Source organism: Dendrobates tinctorius, unplaced genomic scaffold, assembly GCF_039654945.1.
Source record: "Dendrobates tinctorius isolate UK_male_01 unplaced genomic scaffold, ASM3965494v1 ptg000040l, whole genome shotgun sequence".
Lineage (NCBI taxonomy): Eukaryota > Metazoa > Chordata > Amphibia > Anura > Dendrobatidae > Dendrobates > Dendrobates tinctorius.
This window is the reverse complement of record NW_027361708.1, coordinates 14,983,474-15,002,632: the sequence shown is the minus strand read 5'-3', so window position 1 is coordinate 15,002,632 and position 19,159 is coordinate 14,983,474. Positions and strand designations below refer to the sequence as shown.

General features: G+C 43.0%; 2 protein-coding genes across 4 annotated transcripts in view; one reads left to right on the top strand and one right to left on the bottom strand.

The window, feature by feature from the left end:
• The window catches only part of LOC141088669 (meteorin-like protein), a 39,522-nt gene extending 35,512 nt beyond the window's left edge, over window positions 1–4,010 (bottom strand). For 2 of the 3 annotated variants that reach the window (XM_073574824.1, XM_073574825.1), the window contains exon 1: window positions 3,831–4,010. Coding sequence is in view for 1 of the 3 variants with exons in the window: in XM_073574825.1 (XP_073430926.1) it covers window positions 3,831–3,845 (15 nt within the window). In the remaining 2 variants the exon portion in view is untranslated. Of the gene's footprint in view, window positions 1–3,334; window positions 3,458–3,830 lie in introns of those variants that run through there. The other variant, XM_073574826.1, reaches the window with a different exon arrangement.
• LRIT2 (leucine rich repeat, Ig-like and transmembrane domains 2) overlaps window positions 2,251–19,159 on the top strand; it is a 53,210-nt gene continuing 36,301 nt past the window's right edge. Inside the window, exon 1 of the mRNA XM_073574827.1 lies at window positions 2,251–2,377. The gene's annotated coding sequence lies outside the window, so the exon portion shown is untranslated. The remainder of the gene's footprint in view (window positions 2,378–19,159) is intronic.

Genomic DNA, 19,159 nt, shown 5'->3' with positions numbered 1-19,159 from the left:
AGAGATATGAGGACTTGCTTTCGCTGGACAAGCTGTACTTTTGATAGACACCCTTCATTATACCACTTAGTGTACTGGTAAAAATGGGAAATACATTCCAAGTGGGGAGAAATTGTGAAAAAAACCCTTAATTCTGACATTTTTTGTGATTTCTTTTTTCTGTTATAAATGACCTTGCAATATGATTCTTCTCATTAATATAATTACGGTGATATCAAACATGTCCAGTTTTTTATTATTTTAGTGATGGAAAAAATTAGAAGTTTGCAAAAAACATATTTTTCAGGTTGTGTCGTCATTTTCCGAGACCCGCAACATTTTTATTTTTCGGGTGATGGACCTCTTATTTTTTGTGGTTTGCGACAAAGTTTGTAATACCATTTTGGGATAGATATGACACTTTTTTTGCCTGTTACTGCATTTTTTGTCAAATTTCAGCGACCAAAAAAAAACTTAATTTTTAAATTCTTGATTTTTTTTTTTTTAGTTTACAGTGTTTACAGATTGTGTTCATTATTTTTTTTATTTTCGTAGATTGGACTTTTCTGAATGTATCACATGTGTATTTTTTATATCTTTATTTTTAATAGGGAAAAAGGAAGTGATTTATTGTTTTTTATTTTTTTCATATTTTTATAGAATAATCTGCTATGTTTTTCTATGAAAAGTCAGAACAATGAAGAATTGAAGGAAGTGCCAATAACAGGATCTATTTTAGATTCCAATAGTTTCTGCTGGAAATCTGTTTGCTTGATCTGAGCATTATTGGGTCATTTACCGAACATCTTATTCTTTATAGAAGGCTGAGGGAAGGCATTTTAACCTCTTTCCAACATCGGGGGTAGTAAAATGCCAATGTCGGACACCCTCCTTTTGATGTTGGCTCCGGCGGAGAGTCCACATCTCTCCCAGCACACGTCAACTGTTTTTAACATCTGACGTGCTCGGAACAGCCACGGGTGGAATCACGATCCACCCGCAGCTATTAACCCTTTAAATGCTGCTGTCAAACTCTGACAGCAGCATTTAACACATGCTTCCAGCAAGCACGCCGGAAATCTGCCCATCAGTGACCCCCGTCACGTTATTGCGGGTCACCGATGGGTTGGCAACCAGAGGTGTCCTCCAGACCTCTATGGTTATCATTTCTGGATTGCTATGAGTGCCACCTGGTGGTCAGCATGCATAGCAAGTCAGCAATTCTGCTACATACAGGCAATCTGATCATCAGAATCGCCCAATCTATCATTCTAAAAAAATAATTAACCCAATCGCTAAACAGCGTAATGAGAAAAAGAATGTCAAAATGCCAGAATTATGGGGGTTTTTTGTCTCCGCAACATTGCATTAAAATGAATTAATGAGCAATCAAAAGATTGTATCCGCACCAAAATGGTGTCATTAAAAATGTCAGCTCGGCACGCAAAAAACTAAGCCCTCACCCAACCCGAGATCACAAAAAATGGAGACGCTATGGGTATTGGAATATGGTGTAATTTTTTTTAACAAACTTTGGAATTTTTTTTTCCCGTTTAAATAAAAAGAAACCTAGACATGTTTGGTGTCTATGAACTCGTAATGATCTGGAGAATAATAATGGCTGGTCAGTTTTAGCATTTAGTGAACATAGTAAAAAAGCAAAACAAAAAACAATTGTGGAATTGCACTTTGTTTGCAATTTCACCGCACTTGGATTTTTTTTCCCCATTTTCTAGTACACGATATGGTAAAACCAATAGTGTTGTTCAAAAGTAAAACTCGTCCTGCAAAAAAAAACATCACATGGCCACATTGACCAAAAAATAAAAAAATTAGGGGAGTGAAAAAACAAAAACACAAAAGCGAAAATACCTCCAGTAATGAAAGGGGTTAATGAATTGACGTCTGCATCTGGGCAAAAAATCAGCAGGGCTCAAAATACACACAGAGAAAAAATGCACTATGTGCTGGTGCTGTAATATCCTTCCTATTGTACCAGATATGCTGCATAAAATAACCAGCAAAAACTTTTCGTGTGAACATAGCCTTATGTTGACCACGGCATCGGATGGACTTTAGAGGCCCAATTAGTAGGTGGACGAGCTTCGGTGTGTTTTTTTTTCTTTACCAGCCTATGCAGTGGCATATATTGAAGATAAAGTGAGGAAGCAAACTCAAAAGTTTGTATTCTCTGCAGTGTACACAAGAGGGCAACAGAGATTTCTGCATGTGTCCTACTTTGCATTTTCTAATCCTAGGAGAGCTATGGAGAGACTTTAACCTTTTCTTATTTGTGGGTATTTTCGGCTTTGATGCTCAAACAATGGTGAACCTAGCATTTGTGCTGCCGAGATGAAAACTGAAAATCATATCTTCCCTCCACCAGAAATTGAGAAAGGTTGGTTAAGATTATCCACGGATGTTTGAGTTCCTGGAAATCGGATTGTTAAAAAAGATGTTTAGATGTAACACTTAAGTGTAATACCTGCATCAAAAAGACATATCTACCTACCCGCATGCACTATATTAGACTCATCCACTGTAGACATACAGTATATCTGCCTATTCAGCACTATATGCATTTGCAATCTGTTAGGCTGTGTACACGTTGCACATTTGGTGTGTTTTTTCATTGAACCATACGGATTTACCACATCTAATAAATGGCTATGCAAATAATTGACATGCTGCAGCTCGTGAACCCGCATCGTGGGTGAATTTATGCAGAGGCAGATAGAAGCCCAGTGGACATGGGATTTCTATAAATCCCACACACTGTTCTAGTAAGGCCGGTTTCACATTTGCGCTTTATGGCGCTGCGACGGCCCGCGCACGGTCACCGCTAAGCCCTGCCCCCTGCCGGCTCCCTGCCCGCCCCATCCGGTCATCGCCTCCTACTAGCGCACATGGACGCTTGCGATCTGCGCACCCTATCTTTAGGGCGCACCTTTAAGGCGCACCTTCAAAAGTGCGCAGCGCACATGCTAAAGATAGGGAGCGCAGATCGCAAGCGTCCATGTGCGCTAGTAGGAGGCGATGACCGGATGGGGCGGGCAGGGAGCCAGCAGGGGGCGGGGCTTAGCGGCGGCCGTGCGCAGGCCGTCGCAGCGCCATAAAGCGCAAATGTGAAACCGGCCTAACCTAGAACACAGTGTTTTGGACGCAGAGTAGGTGAGCTGCGTCAAAAACGCTACTATTCCGGATAGTGGGCACATATCAATTTTCTGTGAGTTTTTGCCTTGCATTTTTCACCATTGACTTCACTTAAATCAGTCAAATACACACAAGTTTTTTTTTTTTTAGCTGCGTTCTTTTGCAATCTGCAGAACCTATAAACTGCGATTTAAAAACTTACTGTGGGTAAGCACAGCTGGCTCTAGGGGTGCGTGATTGAGGTGAAAAAAAAACATGCAGCCTACACGATATAGTAACCGGCAATGCTCTGCGGCTGATTGTTAGGGTTTTCTCACGCCACAATATCTTGGGTCTGAGTGCGAACCGACAAAACATTGGCTTGGAATCTGACCAATGCTGTTCTATGGGGTGGTGCATATGTACGATTTTTTCTTTGGACCAAGCTGATCCGAGGAAAAGATCGCAGTGCCGGCATGTATGAGTTTGATCTGATATTCGGATCCCACGAGCCCATGCAAGTCAAAGAGTGCATGGAAATCATTGGACTGCACTTGAATGACATCAGAAGGGCTGCACTAATACTGTACAATGGAGAAGATGGCTCCTCTTCCAAGACAATCAGATCACACTATGCGGACACTCAGATCAAACACTGATCAAACACTTAAGTTACTTATCCAGGAGCAGACATGGACGCAAGCTCATCTTCCACTTACTGAGGTAGATGGCATGAGCTGTTTATCTCATGGATTGGTTACAATGGTGACTTCAAAATTGCTGCCAAGTCATCAAAACCCAAGCAGTGGCAAGGAGTTGGTGCTGGACCCATGTAGGGTGAGCACCTACTGTGTTATTTTTGGGAGTTTAAGGTCCATTTTACTGAAAGTGGGAAACAAATTTGATTATTCCATCATAGTTCCAGCACCTGTCTTTGGTTCAAGGTCATAAATTGAACCTGCATCATGCTGGCAGGTAATCACAGTGATCTACTTCTGAGGACTCATTCACATGTAACTCATGTAGACCAGTGCTATCTGAAGTTTTATCGGATAGCACTCAGCACAGTATTCTACTATGGGGCAGTGCAGATCTGCTAAATCTTTCTCATGCCAATTCAGCATGAGAGAAAAAAAAATCGCAGCATGCTTTGAGTGGCTCCAGAATTCAGGTCAAGCGCACCCATACAAGTCTATGCGTGTGTGACACATTGGACTTTATGAAATTAAGAAATTAATTTCTCCATCTTCTCCAAACTTGTGCTTTCATTCTTGCAAGTAAGACATTTAAATCACATTAAGATGACAGAATTTGACCAAGTGTCATTAGCCTAATTGTGCTGAGTCTCTCACATGAGAGAACATACTCTTGTGTGACCGTAAATGCAGGGAGTAGAGCTGAGCACTTCCAATAAGGCTATGTGCACACGGTGCGGATTCTGCTGTGGATCCGCAGCGGATTTGGTCCTGCGGATCCACAGCAGAACTGCAGGTGATGTACAGTACCATTCTAGCTTATGGAAAATTGAAACCGCTGTGCAGACGGTGCGGATTTTTCCACGCGGTTTTGCCTGCGGTTTCAAATCCGCAGATAGAATTGACATGCCATTCTTTTCTGTGGATTCCGCTGCGGTTTGCCATCTCCTCCATTGTGGAGGTGATAAACCGCAGGCTAATCCGCAGGTCTTTTGACCTGCATATTTATCTGCGGATTGTGCAAAATCCGCGTGGAAAAATCCACGGGTGAATCTGCACCGTGTGCACATAGCCTAAAGTGTTTGGATCAAGGGGCGCACCCAGCGACCCACCTATGACTTGATTGTCAGGCACTGATGGATTTCCATGTAATGACAGCTGGGGGTCTACTAATAGTGCCATACCTATCATTATAATAAAAATCAAATAAATAATATAAAAAAAACCTATATAAAAATTTGAATCACCGCCGTTTTCAGCCACTAAAAGAAAAGAATCTAATATTAACCCAATCAGTAAATGCCACGATGAGGGAAAAATAAAAATGCCAGAATTTGCATTTCTAATTACTACAGCTTCACAACAAATGCAATCAAATCATCATATCGACAATAAAATAGAGTTAAATACATTAGCTTGTCATGCAAAAAAGCAAACCTTCAAACAGCTGCATTGACGGAAAAATGAAAACATTCTCTGAAAAACTGATACAATGGAAAATTTTCTATTTTATTTTTTTTACAAGTTTCCATTTTGTTTTCACTGCTTAAAAAAAACTATGGTATGGCTATAATAGTACTGACCTCGAAAATCATTATCACAAATTATTTCTACTAAAGAATCGACATTGTGAATAAAAACCTGCCCCCAATAAATTAAAGATTTAAGTTTAATTTCTTTTTTTTTTGCAATTTCAGCACATTTTGCATTTTGACCCCATTTTTCCATACATCGAATGATTAAATGAATGGTGCTATTAAAATTTTAAACTCATCCCACCAATAAAAGGTCTCATAAAATTGAGAAATGAAAAAAATGGCTCTGGGATAAAGGAAGGAAAAAGCAAAAGAAGAAAATTGTAAAGTTGTCCAGTCAGGAAGGTTTTAAAATGAAAATCCTATAATAGGTATAACTTGTCAAAAGCGATCAGTTTCCAAAAGTGCTTGTGTGACACTCCCGAGTTCGGTTGTCACAGTGACTTTGCCTCCCTCTAAGAGGTGAAGTCATGCTTGGAGACAGAAAGGGGATCCCAATGCCAGGTAACATAGATTAAATTACAATTCCTGCTGCAGGTCCGAAAAGGGAGCTGCCTTATAAATTCTGGCCAGGAGAGGGGGTTGTTGAGTCAGCTAGAAGTGAGCTGAGGGAATTGTCATGGAAACGAGAGCAGCTGAGAGAAAATGACAAGACAGTAAAACGTGAGGAAAAAAGATCTTTCTGGAAGATCCAGTCAGTTCAAGAGAGGAAGTTGATCTATGAAGAGGAAAAAGGACAAGAGCAGAGACAGAGAGGCTCTGGGGAAGCTGAAAGCTGCGTATAGCAGACCCCAGTGCGAAGCGCTAATAGAGAGAAAAGGGACGTCAGAGTCCTTGGTGGTCAGGAGCTGTATGTCCTGATCGCCGAATCTGAAAGTACAGGGGATTGTAAATTCCTGTGCGACATTGCACACCTGAGGGCACGGCAGCAGATAAGGAGCCCGGGGCTGACGGTGAAAAGGACGGTACCCATGGAATAGGCTCATGCTGACAGCCGTACAGGTTAGTGAAATCATCACGCAATTGAGGGTCGCAGCTTAGTTATAAACAGTGGAGACCCGCACACAAAGCACAGAAGGAAGATCCTAAACCCCCACCTGGCAAGGTGGATCCCCTGAATGCCTCCAGGCGAGCCGGACTCATTCCAGCACCTGTATGTGGTACTCCGGATTGCAACCAATTACCAGTAAAAGGTAAAGAAACTACACCTCTCTGTGTCCTCCTCTCCTTTCTCTGCATCCCAACGTTCACAGCCATCTTAATTATTAATCAAACATCTTTGCTCTGGGACTATTGTTCTGCCTGTGGAGAGCTATTTTCACCTCAGCTGCGCCACATCAACAGTCTCAGGGGAACAACACCGCAGTGCTGGTCACCTCTGACCTGAATACCACAGGTGGCGTCACGTATTTAATCATCTATAAACTTTATCTTCATTTTTACCACACTTCAACAACAAACAACTTTTCCCCTTTCATCATTTTATTTAATGGACGCCCCAGGACCACGAACCAGGTCGCCGCCACCGTGACACCATCCCCCATTGAAGTTGACGGGCCCGGTACCGAGTACCCCACGGCCCTGCTCATTGTGCGCCCTCACGCCACCGCCCGGGTGCTCCACTTGCTGCTCTATATGTATCACTACCTGAAAACCTGCATTTCAGAGGCCGTTGCCTACCTGGTTTCCCATGGATATATGAGGTGTTCAGGGTGGTAGCTATGGTAGTTCCTTCAGACCCTGGCATCCTGCAAAGAAAATGTAATGCTGCCCTGTCTGTCATGTGGTACGGTTTGTGACAGAGTCACTGGCATAGTATGTGGAGGGAGATTGGTGTCACTGCGCATACTCTGGTCAGTGACGTAAAACCAGAGAGTTTTTTTTCCTCTAGTACACTAAATGCTGAGAGGGTTAATAGGAGCTTATGTTATGGGATGGTTTTAGTGGACCTTCATAGAGCGGGTAGGAGGAGGTCCACTGTAGCTCCACATGCAGAGTCCTACCTGGACCTGTGTGAGATCAAGGTCATGTGACATCACATGGGTGTTAAATACCTGGCCATGACAGTAAGTGTGTGGTGTGTTGGGAGAGCAGAAACTCCCACATTGCTTCTGGAGGAGCTAAAGGACTGTGCAGGCTAACTGCAGGTGAACCTGCAGAGAAAGGACTCTGTTATACCTTATTTGTTTTGTTTTCCATTAAGCCAGTAAGGCTCTGCTGTTGTTTTTTCTGAACCCTGCCTTTGTCTAAACCAGCAGGTATTTCACTGTCAAAGTGTTCCTGCATCCACCTGGAGAAGCAGCTAAGCATGTCAACCCCTTACAGTGTATAGTGCACAACACTCAATTTTGGATTGGAGATCTCCACAGGTTCCACGGTCCAGGTTCCAGATGCGACCACACATTGACTAACAGACTCCCTCCCAGTCCATTTTTAACATATTAACTTTGCTCAAAAAGTTCAGTTCACTCACAGATATCGCACAGTGATTTTCATTGACCACCATTCCTTCCACCTGTGCTGTCTCTTGCTCTCCTGGCAATACTTGTCCTTGAAACGTATCCTGCGGTACTGCAGCTTCCCAATTTTCCAACTTAGTTCTTGCTTGGTGATTCTGCCCATTTAACCAGCAGAGAGCGAAATTAAAGATGGCTCTTCCATATATTTTCCAGACCGTAGGTCTCGGACGTTCTTGGATATCCCACTGAAGCTAGTTGCTGCCGTTCTCATACTGCTCCTGTTTTACTCGTATCCGTGTGGCTTTCAGCCCTATGGCCCTGAACTGTTGCTCACACCTAACTTTAATCTGAAAGAATCTCACTGGTCTTCATCCAACTCGCTAACACTAAACCATGAAGTACCCAACTATATCCACTCATACCCCTCCCAGCTGGGAAAATCCCTCATAACTTTAACTATTCTTATAATAATCACTGTAACAACCCTGCTGGCATCGCTGCATGGCCTCCCTTCCCCCACTCACTAACTTACTGCTCCAGGCCATGCTGTGATTTCTGTCTGCTGCCAGCTCCATGTTGTGCCGCTTGTCTCCTGTCTGCTCTGTGCATGTTTCCTGGCTGTGTGTGACGTGCCCCAGGGGCCGTGGGATACTCTGTACCGGGCCGGTCGTCTTAAAGGGTTGTGTCCCAGTGGCAGTGACCTGGTCCGTGGCCCCAGGCGGTCATGTAGAAGGGGAGTATTGATTAGGGATAAAGTTTATGTAGTGATTTGTGATGCGAGTTGGAGTGTTCGACTGTCGTATAGCCGTCACTGCAGATGATCCCTGGGGGAGAAGATGGTGCTGGCAGTGCAGATATTTAACCCTCTCCAACCAGGGCTGACCCCCAGAGATTGTGATGGAAGTAGAAGGCACAGAGTAATAAGGCAGGAGACAAGGAAAGTCACTTTATCATTTACTGTAGTTCAGGTGCAGTTCAGAGGAGATATTACAACTCTCACCAGGTTACAGTCTGCTCTGCAGAATGGGAGTTATCCTTCACTCTGCTGTGACTCGGTGTAAGCTTCCTGCTATTCTAGTCCCTTCTGGGACCAAGGCTTCCCAGTCTGGAACTTTCCTGTATAGCCACTCCTCACTGTGTTTTCCTCATCTGGCAACTTGCAGCTTGGATCCTGTGTGAAGCTCTAGTTCCTTCTTGCACAATCCTTCACTAATCCTAGTTTGCTGCTGTCTTCCCGGGGAAAACACTTGCTGTTGGTTGTATAAACTCACACAGTCTCTCAGCTTACCACCCTGCTCTGAAAGCATGGATGGCCTAGGGGCTGATTCCCTGATTCTTATTAGCTTTGCTCCTGAAGGGAGCACATGGCATGGCTCCCAGGAGCGTTCTCCATCTTCCCTTCTTCTTCACCACTCAAACAACAACTCTCGACTCCTCCCCCTCCCAGTTAGGGTATGTCTGCAAAGCTCCAAGCTTCAGACAAGTAAAGGGGTGAGGTAAATTGTGTGTGTGTATTGTGGTCCCTAGCAGAGAAAGCATAACTCCCATTACTCACAAAACACATGCAAAACAGTACATATTTAACCCTTTTGTGGCGGCAAAGACGCAGGGCACCACATGTGCATAGGGGGCGGCACCAGAACTATCTGGTTCTTATGGAGTCAGGGTGCACCTGTCTTATGTGTCCCTGACCAATTGCCAAGATCCCTGTAGTATTTAGGGCAGCTCCACCGTGTGGATCTTGCCTGTGCAATGTGTTAACTCAGTTAGTGTCTTGCAACTGAGCTGCCAGGTCTTGCTCTGTGTTCCTCCTTCTCTGGAGGTTTTACTCCTCCTACTTTGCTTGGTACTTGTCTGTCTGCCCTCCAGGAGGCAGAATATCCTGGTCTCTGTGTCTTTGTTCTAGTCTTGCTTTGTACCTGTGTATACTCTGGTCCCTGTGTCCTTGGCCCTGTACCTTGTCTCGTACTGTTACCCTGTCTGAACTCTGTCCTATCTTTGTCTGTCTGTGTCTTTGTCTTTTGCTTCTTTCCCTGCTGTGTCTTTCCTTGTCTCCTCCCTGTCTGCTTGTGTTCGGCACGCTTGCGGCTCTGTTCGTGCTCCGCTCTCTTGCAACTCTGCCTGCTCGTACTCTTTAGGCTCTGCCTGTGCTCCATACTCTTGCTCTTCTGCTTGGTTCTGGTTCTGCAGCTGCAGAACCTCGTGCTGCTCTACAAACTCTTCTCCACAGCCTTGCGGTTCTCCTCCTGTGTGAATAGGTCCAAACCTGTTCCGTCATACTCCACTCTTTCCTGTCAGTACCCGTACCTGCTCCTCCTGTGTGAACAGGTCCAAATCTGTTCCGTCATACTCCACTCTTTCCTGTCAGTACCTGTACCCGCTCCTCCTGTGTGAACAGGTCCAAACCTGTTCTGTCATACTCCACTCTTTCCTGTCAGAACCCGTACCTGCTCCTCCTGTGTGAACAGGTCCAAACCTGATCCGTCATACTCCACTATTTCCTGTCTGTATCACTACTAGCACTCGCTGTGTGAACAGGTCTCTACCTGTTCCTTCATACACCACACATGTCTGCCCTGTGTCTCAGCCGTGCCCGCCTGCCCTGTGTCTCAGCCGTGCCCGCCTGCCCTGTGTCTCAGCCGTGCCCACCTGCCCTGTGTCTCAGCCGTGCCTGTCTGCCCTGTGTCTCAGCCATGCCCGCCTGCCCTGTGTCTCAACTGTGCCTGCCTGCTCTGTGTCTCAGCCATGCCTGCCTGCTCTGTGTCTCAACCATGTCTGCCTGCCCTGTGTCTCAGCCATGCCACCATCTCCCCAAGTAGGACCAGCAGCCACAGCCAGACACCACCCTGGAGTGGCACCTGGCAGCTGCCTGCTGCACAAGCCTGTCCTCACCATCAGAGGCTCCAGTGAAAACCAAGGCAGCTGTCCTAGTCACACCCCTTTCAGGGTAGTCTGGTTTGTGGCTCAGTGGGGCCACAACTACCTGGCTCACACCCACCAGTCAGGGCATGACTGTGACTATCACATTTAACTTTCTTCCACTACAGTGCCCTTCACTGCACTATACCCAATCCTAACCATTCTTACTACCCTAACTAATTCCTACAATTGTACTCTAGTTTCTTAACTCTTTCCCTAGTCTTATAAAAATACACAACTGTATACTACACATGTGTCATCACATAATAATAAACCATAACTGTAACATTTCGCATGGTCAGCCATATTAGACTTAAAATGTACCCTCTTTATTAGGAAGGGATGCAGGGTATGAATTGATCCTGCCACACCCTTGCAAATATGTCCTGGAGTTACTTTCTGACAGGTTGCACATGCTCAGTAGCTCCCATCAAGTTGGTATCTCCTTCTTGCAGTGCAGTGAGAAATTGCACAGTTGTCCCATCCTCACTGTACAGGCTGCACATACTCCTCTCCAACTGCACTGCGTGGTTGTGCAAGCATGGAAGTGTCACCCACTAAACTATCAATTTTGTTTCATTAAAATCATGAAGATTTATGTCCTTACTGATTATAATGGAATCCCACTAGTTATAAATACAATATAATATAACTAGAATAGGGGCCTTTGTGTATATTGTCTAAAAGAGAAATGGTCTTTGTTGCTCACAGAAACTAATCAGATCAACTTTCATTTTTAAAAACATCTCTTGAAAAATGAAAGCTCTGCTGTGATTGGTTGATATGGACAACAAAGAGCTAAGGAGGACACATTGGAAAAATATATGTAAATCACTTACGGAATTGGAGGATGGATGATTATAAACCTAAATGCAAGGTGGTGGGGACAAAAATAATTATATTTTTTATACAACTATTAATAAATATTATTAATTAAACTAGTGATATAACCATGTCTCCTCCTGTAAGCTCTGCCCCTTTTGCAACAAGTAATGTCCCACTTCACAATGAACAGAGAGATGTAGTTATACAGGAGCTATAGCCAAAAGAGGAGTAATCCTGTAGCCAGTGAGTATCTGAAGGCTTGGTTGAGTTACTTTAGAATAGAGGTGTACTTAAGGGTTCAGCACAGTGGGAAGAGGAACAACACATCAGAGTGGCCCCTTAACCTAGATAATAGTGATGAGCATCTGGGTGTGCTCGGATAATATCTTATCAAAGCGCTCTCAGGTGTAAACCGAGCATCTGGGTGTGCTCGCATATAATGTTCGAGTCTCAGAGATTGACAGTGGCATTTAACTAGTTAACAGCCGCGGGTGGAATGCGATTCCACGGGATCAGCGCTGGAGCCCGCACCAAAAAGGGGCAGTCCGACTCGGGTGGGGGTTAAGCCACATTAATACAATTTTCTAAATTTTATTTTTTCTTGGTGCTGGAATTTTTTCCTTAGTTGTTTGTCTTCATAACAGGGGCACTGGCCCAGTTCACTTCCTTGGTATGCTGATGAGTTCTTTTTTTTGCATTTTGTAAAAGAAACTAGACTGCAGTGTGCGAACATGTAGGTTATGTAGCCAAAATCCTAGCTTAAAAGCATCTAGTGGACAGATGACACCAAGATGGAGCTTTCTGGTAAAGTACATCATTCTACTGTTTACCAAAAATGGAATGAGACCTACAGCACCTTCAATCAAATGATGGGGGGTTCAAAGATGTTTTGGGGTTGCTTTACTGCCTCTGGCACCTGTTGTCATAACTATGTGCAAAGCATCATGAAATCTGAAGATTACCTGAGAATTTTGTGTCACAATGTAGTGACTGGTGGGGAGAAGATACCTTTCAAATATGAGAGACCTTGAGCAGTTTAAAACAGAATAGTGGTCCAAAATTCCAGTTGAGAGTTGGAAGAAGCTTTTTGATGGTTATAGGAAGTGATTGATTGCAATTATTAATTCAAAAAGGTGTGCAGCCAAATATTAATTTGAGGGTGCCAACAATTTTGTCCTGTCTATTTTTTGTTTTTTTTGTGAAATTATGTCTGATTTGCCTTTTTTAATTTTTTTTGTGTTCTTCCAATAAAAACAAAGGAAATAAACACGTGTATAACAAAACATATGTAATTGCAATAATTTTCTAGGAGAAATACTTCATTTTCTGGAACAATTTCAAGATTGCCAATATGTGCCCCACATATAATAATGGTCCCTAAATTCTCTACATAGAGTAACAATTCCTCCTGATTTCCCGGTCAAACAAAATTAAAAATATGCTAGAACAGGGGTGGGCAATTAATTTTCCGAAGGAGGCCCCTGAGAGATCATGACTGTTGTGGAGGGCACAATCTGTTGCAGAAATTAATTATAACAAAAACTTGATTCCAGCTCACCCAGTTGCTCTTTGTTCATCCACCTGGGGCTCAGACACTGGCCTCCCATCCTGACACTCATGAGTAAGACTGCTTAGTGCAGTTGAAACGCGTCGACTGGGTCATGTCGACCCTGAAAATTTTCTTTTGTAAGCACTATATTTTCTTTTGAAAAATTAAAAGAAAAGAAGTCCTTTTGAGCCAGACTCCAATTTTTTCTAAAGAAATTAATTGTGCTCAATAATAGTATTTACATGTTAATTATATTTTCAGTTGTTATTTTATATTCATATTATCGCTTAATATTGAGCAGAATTAAGTATGCTGACATCATCTCTAAACAGCATGAACCCCCACACAACCTCCCTAAATGTAGCATGAGACCCACCACAGTCTCCCGAGATACAGGATGAGCCCCTACACAACCTCCCCACAAGCTCTAATAAGCACGACATGCTATCTGGCATTGATCCCTGGAGTGCACTTTTATAATATGTTTTGCAATCATTGATCAATTCTCGCACCAGATTCAAATAGAGGCACAACCTCTGTCTTGGTACCAGCAGCTCCCATATTCTGTCTTTTGGTTAGCGCCAGTGTACTTTTATTTATTTAGCAATACTAATGTTTTAACTCAGGAAGAGTTCAGAAATCAATATTTTGTGGAATAACCATGATTTTTAATCACAGCTGTCATGCGTCTTGGCATGCTTTCCACCAGCCTTTCACACTGCTTTTGGGTGAACTTATGCCACTCCTGGTGTAAAAATTTAAGCAGTTCTTCTTTGTTTGATGGCTTTTGACTATCCATCTTCCTCTTGATTACATTCCAAAGGTTTTCAATGGGGTTCAGGTCTGGAGATTGGGCTGGCCACGACAGGGATTTGATTTGGTGGTCCTTCATCCGCACATTGATTGACCTAGCTGTGTGGCATGGTGCATTGTCCTGCTGGAGAAAACAGTCCTCAGAGTTGGGGAACATTACCTAAGCAGAAGGAATCAAATGTTTTTCCAGGATAACCTTGTATGCGGTTTGAGTCATACGTCCTTCGCAGAGATTAACCTGCTCAATACCAGGCTTGCTGAAGCATCCCCAGATCATCACTGATCCTGCACCAAATTTCAGTGGGTGCAAGACACTGTGGCTTGTACGCCTCTCCTGGTCTCTGTCTAAACATTAGATGACCAGGTGTTGGGCAAAGCTGAAAATTAGACTCATCAGAGAAGATTACATTACTCCAGTCCTCTTTGGTCCAATCCTTACGGTCTTTGGCAAGCTTCAACCTGGCTTGCCTTTGCTTCTCATTGATGAAAGGTTTTTTTCTAGCTTTACATGACTTGAGCCCTGCCCCTAGGAGCCTGTTACGAACTAATCTTGCCATGCATTTCACCCCAGCTGCCATTTGCCATTCCTTTTGTAGGTCACTTGATGTCATCCTGCGGTTGCTGAGTGACATTCGAATTAGATGGCGGTCATCCCGGTCAGTGGAGAGTCGTTTTCACCCTCTGATGGTCTGTAGCTTTGTTGTCCTCAATGTCTGCTGCTTGACCTTGTTGTAATGGACTGCCATTTTAGAGAAATTTTTAAGAATGGAGTCAACATGACGCTCATTGTATCCCTCTGATAGTAAAGCCAGAATTGAACCCTTCTTTTCCTCACTCAAGACTTTTCTTTTTAACTCCTTTGGCATGTTTAAAAGTTATTTTTTCATTCCTATTACTTTTGATATATTACTAGCACTTGTTTTGCCATCTAGCTTGGCCTATTGTAAGAGAATTGTGAACACCACAGCAGGGTTTTTTATACTTTCCTTCGTTAAATAAGATTTGGTTCAGTTGATCACCTAATCAGAAGCACATTAAGTAGAATGAGGTGTACTCTGGTTCGAATTTAACTGACACTGGAATGGAATGGCTGTCAGACATGTAGAGAAGCTGATCTTTATAAAACTGGCATACACTGATGATACACTGATGCAAAGCACTGACACTGGTACTATTTTTTTTTTGCATATGTGAAAATCACTGATGTCTGAATGGGGCCTAATAGTGTATTGTGGTGTGAGATGCTTGGGGCAAGTTTAATAAATCTGTAAGGGCTCTACATTGGGGGATGCCATTTTTGTTTTCTGTTATAATATTGGAATAGACAAGCAGAATTGTATGTGTAAAACCGATCTTTTTGTGTAACTGATACAAACAGCAGCGCAGGGGTTCTCCATTTTGCACATTGATTCCACTTGTCAGTTACTAAAACAGAAGATACATTACGATCTAGCTTTGGCGTAGGATGTAGATTTGAGAAAATTCTAATGAAGTATTAGAGGCACTGCTGAGCCATGGAGTGTGATGGTCAGACCAAGTACACACGTTTACGTCCAGGGCCAGCGTTTGGACCAGGCAAACCAGGCATATGCCTGGGGCCCCCACCTACGAAGGGGGTCCCCTGCATCTGCTGTCCATTTATGAAGTGCCCAGAGGGTGTACAGCAGTGAATAATGCTGTGCATTGCTCTGTAGTCCGGAGCGTCTGTCTCGCAAATCCCCTTGAGCCTCCGTCTCTTTCTCCCTGCAGTCAGGTTAAAAGTTGAGAGTGAGGGGGAGGGGCCGATTACAGCAGAGTGACAGCCAGGAAGATGCCTGAAGCTCTGTCTCCTCCTGAGTCCTGATCATGGCTGCTCCTAGCACTGTCCTGAGAATGGATATGCCTAAGTGAAGCCACAGAACCTGGTAAGAGCAGCAATAACAGGTCAGAGTGCAGTGATTTCTTCACTGTGGTCCGGAGCTCTGTGCTGATTGCTGTAGGATCAAGATTCACAGCCACATACAGCAGCGATCAGCATCAGCTCTGACCACAGTCACTAATCACTGCTTGTAATGTGACATGGCGACTTGTCACTACTGTCTGGATGACACAAGACAGGGATATTGTCTGCTGAGTCAGGGGATTTATGATATAGAAATAAATGAATTTCCATGTGAAATAATGAGGGTAAACCCATACACATACTGTATAGTACAGGTGTGCATAGGAATCAGCGTTTTTGGTGCATTTTTTTTTGCAGCCAAAGCCTCTCTCTTGGCAGTAAAAACACTGCTTTCAAAACACCCATTTTTTTAGGGTATGTGCAGACGATCCAGAAATGGCAGCACTTTGGACGCAGCGGACATGTGCTCGGTCTAAAGTGCTGCCATCTTTTGAACGCAGGTGACTCCGCATGTGTTCATTGCACCGTGCAGAATCACCGCATCCTATACATTGTACGGGTGAGATTTCTCTTGCAGAGACTCGCATCTATGCAAGATAAATTGACCTGCTGCGGTCTGAAGAGTCGTGCTGCATGTCTATCTCTGCAGGTGAAGTGCAGGCGTATGTGCACGCATAGTGGACATGGAATTTCTAGAAATCCCATCCACTGTGCTGTAACATCTGGACGCTGTGGGTCGGATGCTGTGAATGTACGCAGCATCCAGTTTACTGATTGTGGACACACATACCCTTAGAGCTTTTGCTGTTTGTTTTTTTTTACAATATGCATTTTGTCTACAGTACATGTTTAATAAAGTGTGTTTTAGTCACCAAAAACACAGCGAAAAACAACGTTGTGACATTTGCAACTTTTCTAAAACTTTTTCATTGCTTTCTACGGGTGAAAAAAATTGCTGAAAGAAGTGACACGCTGCGGATTTAAAAAACGCTGCAGTTGTGAAATTCAGTCAGGAGAAAATAAAAGGGTGTGCAGGAGATCTCTGAAAATCTCACTGTTGCTTGTGCTATAAAATGCTGTAAACTTCTTATTTACAGAAGAAAAAGCTGCAGAAATTCTGCATATGAACATGGTCAAGAGCGGCTTTTTAACGTGCCAGCAAAACAAATGAGATTTCCGAAATCTCCTGCATGCGCTTGTTTTCTTTCTGACTGAATTTCAGAACTGTAGCGCTTTTTAAATCTGCAGCGTGTCACTTCATTCAGTGTGTTTTCACCCATAGAAAACAGTGAAATGAAGGAATAAAAAAAGAAAGCTGCAGATATTGCATCGGTATTTTTCGCTGCAATTTTTTAAGTGGTTTTGGTGAATTAAACTATTAAGTGTCATTTACTTGTTCAGTATTTGGTCAGTATTTCACATCAGTATTTGTAATGCAGAAACAGCAGTGGAACAATGAGAGGAAAAGCATAATAGGAACACATCACCACTTCTGGATTTATCAACCTCCTGGTTTTGACTTGCACATACTGATGTGAAATACTGATCGAATACTCAACGTGTGAACGTGGCCTTAAACATACCGTAGACAAAGCAAACATCCTCACTTTAAAAAAAGCTGAAAAAAGTGTAAAGAACACCAGAAACAAGCTGAAAAATAGGTGTTTTGAATGCAACATTTTTACTGCCAATAGAACAGGTTTTGGCTACTGAAAAAAATGCATGTGAACATAGCTATAGCGTTTCAGAGTAAGAATATCTGTGGTGTTACATAGGACTGCAGGTGACATCTACTATATTATCTGTTCTCAGAGAGTTATTACTGCTATCTCTGGTGTTACATAGGATAAGGTCACAGTCATGTGACTGGTCACGTGAGCCGGGAGGGCTTCTGTTCTGGAGTGTGCTGTGCATAGAGGGAATTGTATAGCGATCGGTACACAGCCCCTTCTGAAATTAAACTACAATCCCGGCCGGGATAGCGGATGGGAGTGTCAAAATCGGGACTGTCCCGCTAGATCCAGGACAGTTGGGAGCCCTGCTGTGTTATCTGCAGTGTTAAAAAAAAATTAAGAGGGGGTTGGGGGACAACTCTTTGTCATGGGGCTTGGGCCCCCAAAACTTTTCTGACCCTAGCAACGCTACTGTGTAATGCTAATAGTGGCACACTCGTTGGTTGATATAAGGCCACTGAATATGGGGGCCACAGTGCCAGCACAGGCCCCTCTGCCACCTGTATCCACATCCTGCTCATGAAATGTAACATAAATGTGTGATTTTACAATGTTAGCATTTGGGGCCCCACTTTAAACTTTTGCCTAGGGCCCCACTTTGTTTAAAACCGGCCCTGCTTATGTCTGACTATGTCTGCATACTAAAGAACAATATATATTATACTGCTAAAAAAAAAACATATACCTGGCATAAATACAGTTGAACATAACAATTATTGATGTGAAAGATTTAGTCTGCAGAGGGCTACCTTTGAAATATTTAAAGGGTATATTGGTAATATAGAGATCTCCTTATTCTAGATTCATACCATGTATGTTAATGTAGCCAAGTTTTTTTTTTTTTTTACAAATAAGGGTATGTTCTGTATGTAAATTATGTTTCATATAGATTTGTTCTGCACCACCTACAACTAATAGAAAATAAGTCAAACTAATTCTTTCTCCTTATGAATGATTATGATGTTACTAACAGATCGAAAATGCATATAGGATTGCCCATGTGTGCTTGATCCCAATAACCATTTTTCGAAGACTTGTTACCTTTGCTGATTTTATGCAGGAGGCTAAAATGGGCCGCCACAACTTGTGGGCCACTGCTGCGAGATTGCCCCCCCATGCCAAAATTTGCCAGCCAGCCCCTGTCTGGCCTTTCCTAACGATGATAGTGAACAAACCATAATCCTAACAGGCTAAATAAGGTCTGAAATCTTGGTCAAAGTTAACTAAGCATACAATACTTTATGGGTTCCGAAACTTTATCATAGGCTCATTTTCCTTTTTGCAATTTTATAAATGTAAAAAATGACAATATATATATTTTTTGACTAAAATACAAATGAAATGTGTCATCTTTAACTGTTCACAATAACAGTAATTTTAACCAGGGATACCTAAACTTTTACATGCCACTGTACAGCTTGAGTCCCTACACAGCGTCCCTATATACAGCACAATCCCCCACAGTATGAGCCCCACATAGCCCCTTATATACAGTAAGAGCCCTCACATAGCCCATCCCCTACATGCAGTTTCAGCCCTCATACAGCCTTCCTATATACAGTATAAGCCCCACATAGCTTCCTAAATACAGTATGAGCCCCATTTAGCATCTAATATAGAGCATGAGCCCCTAAATAG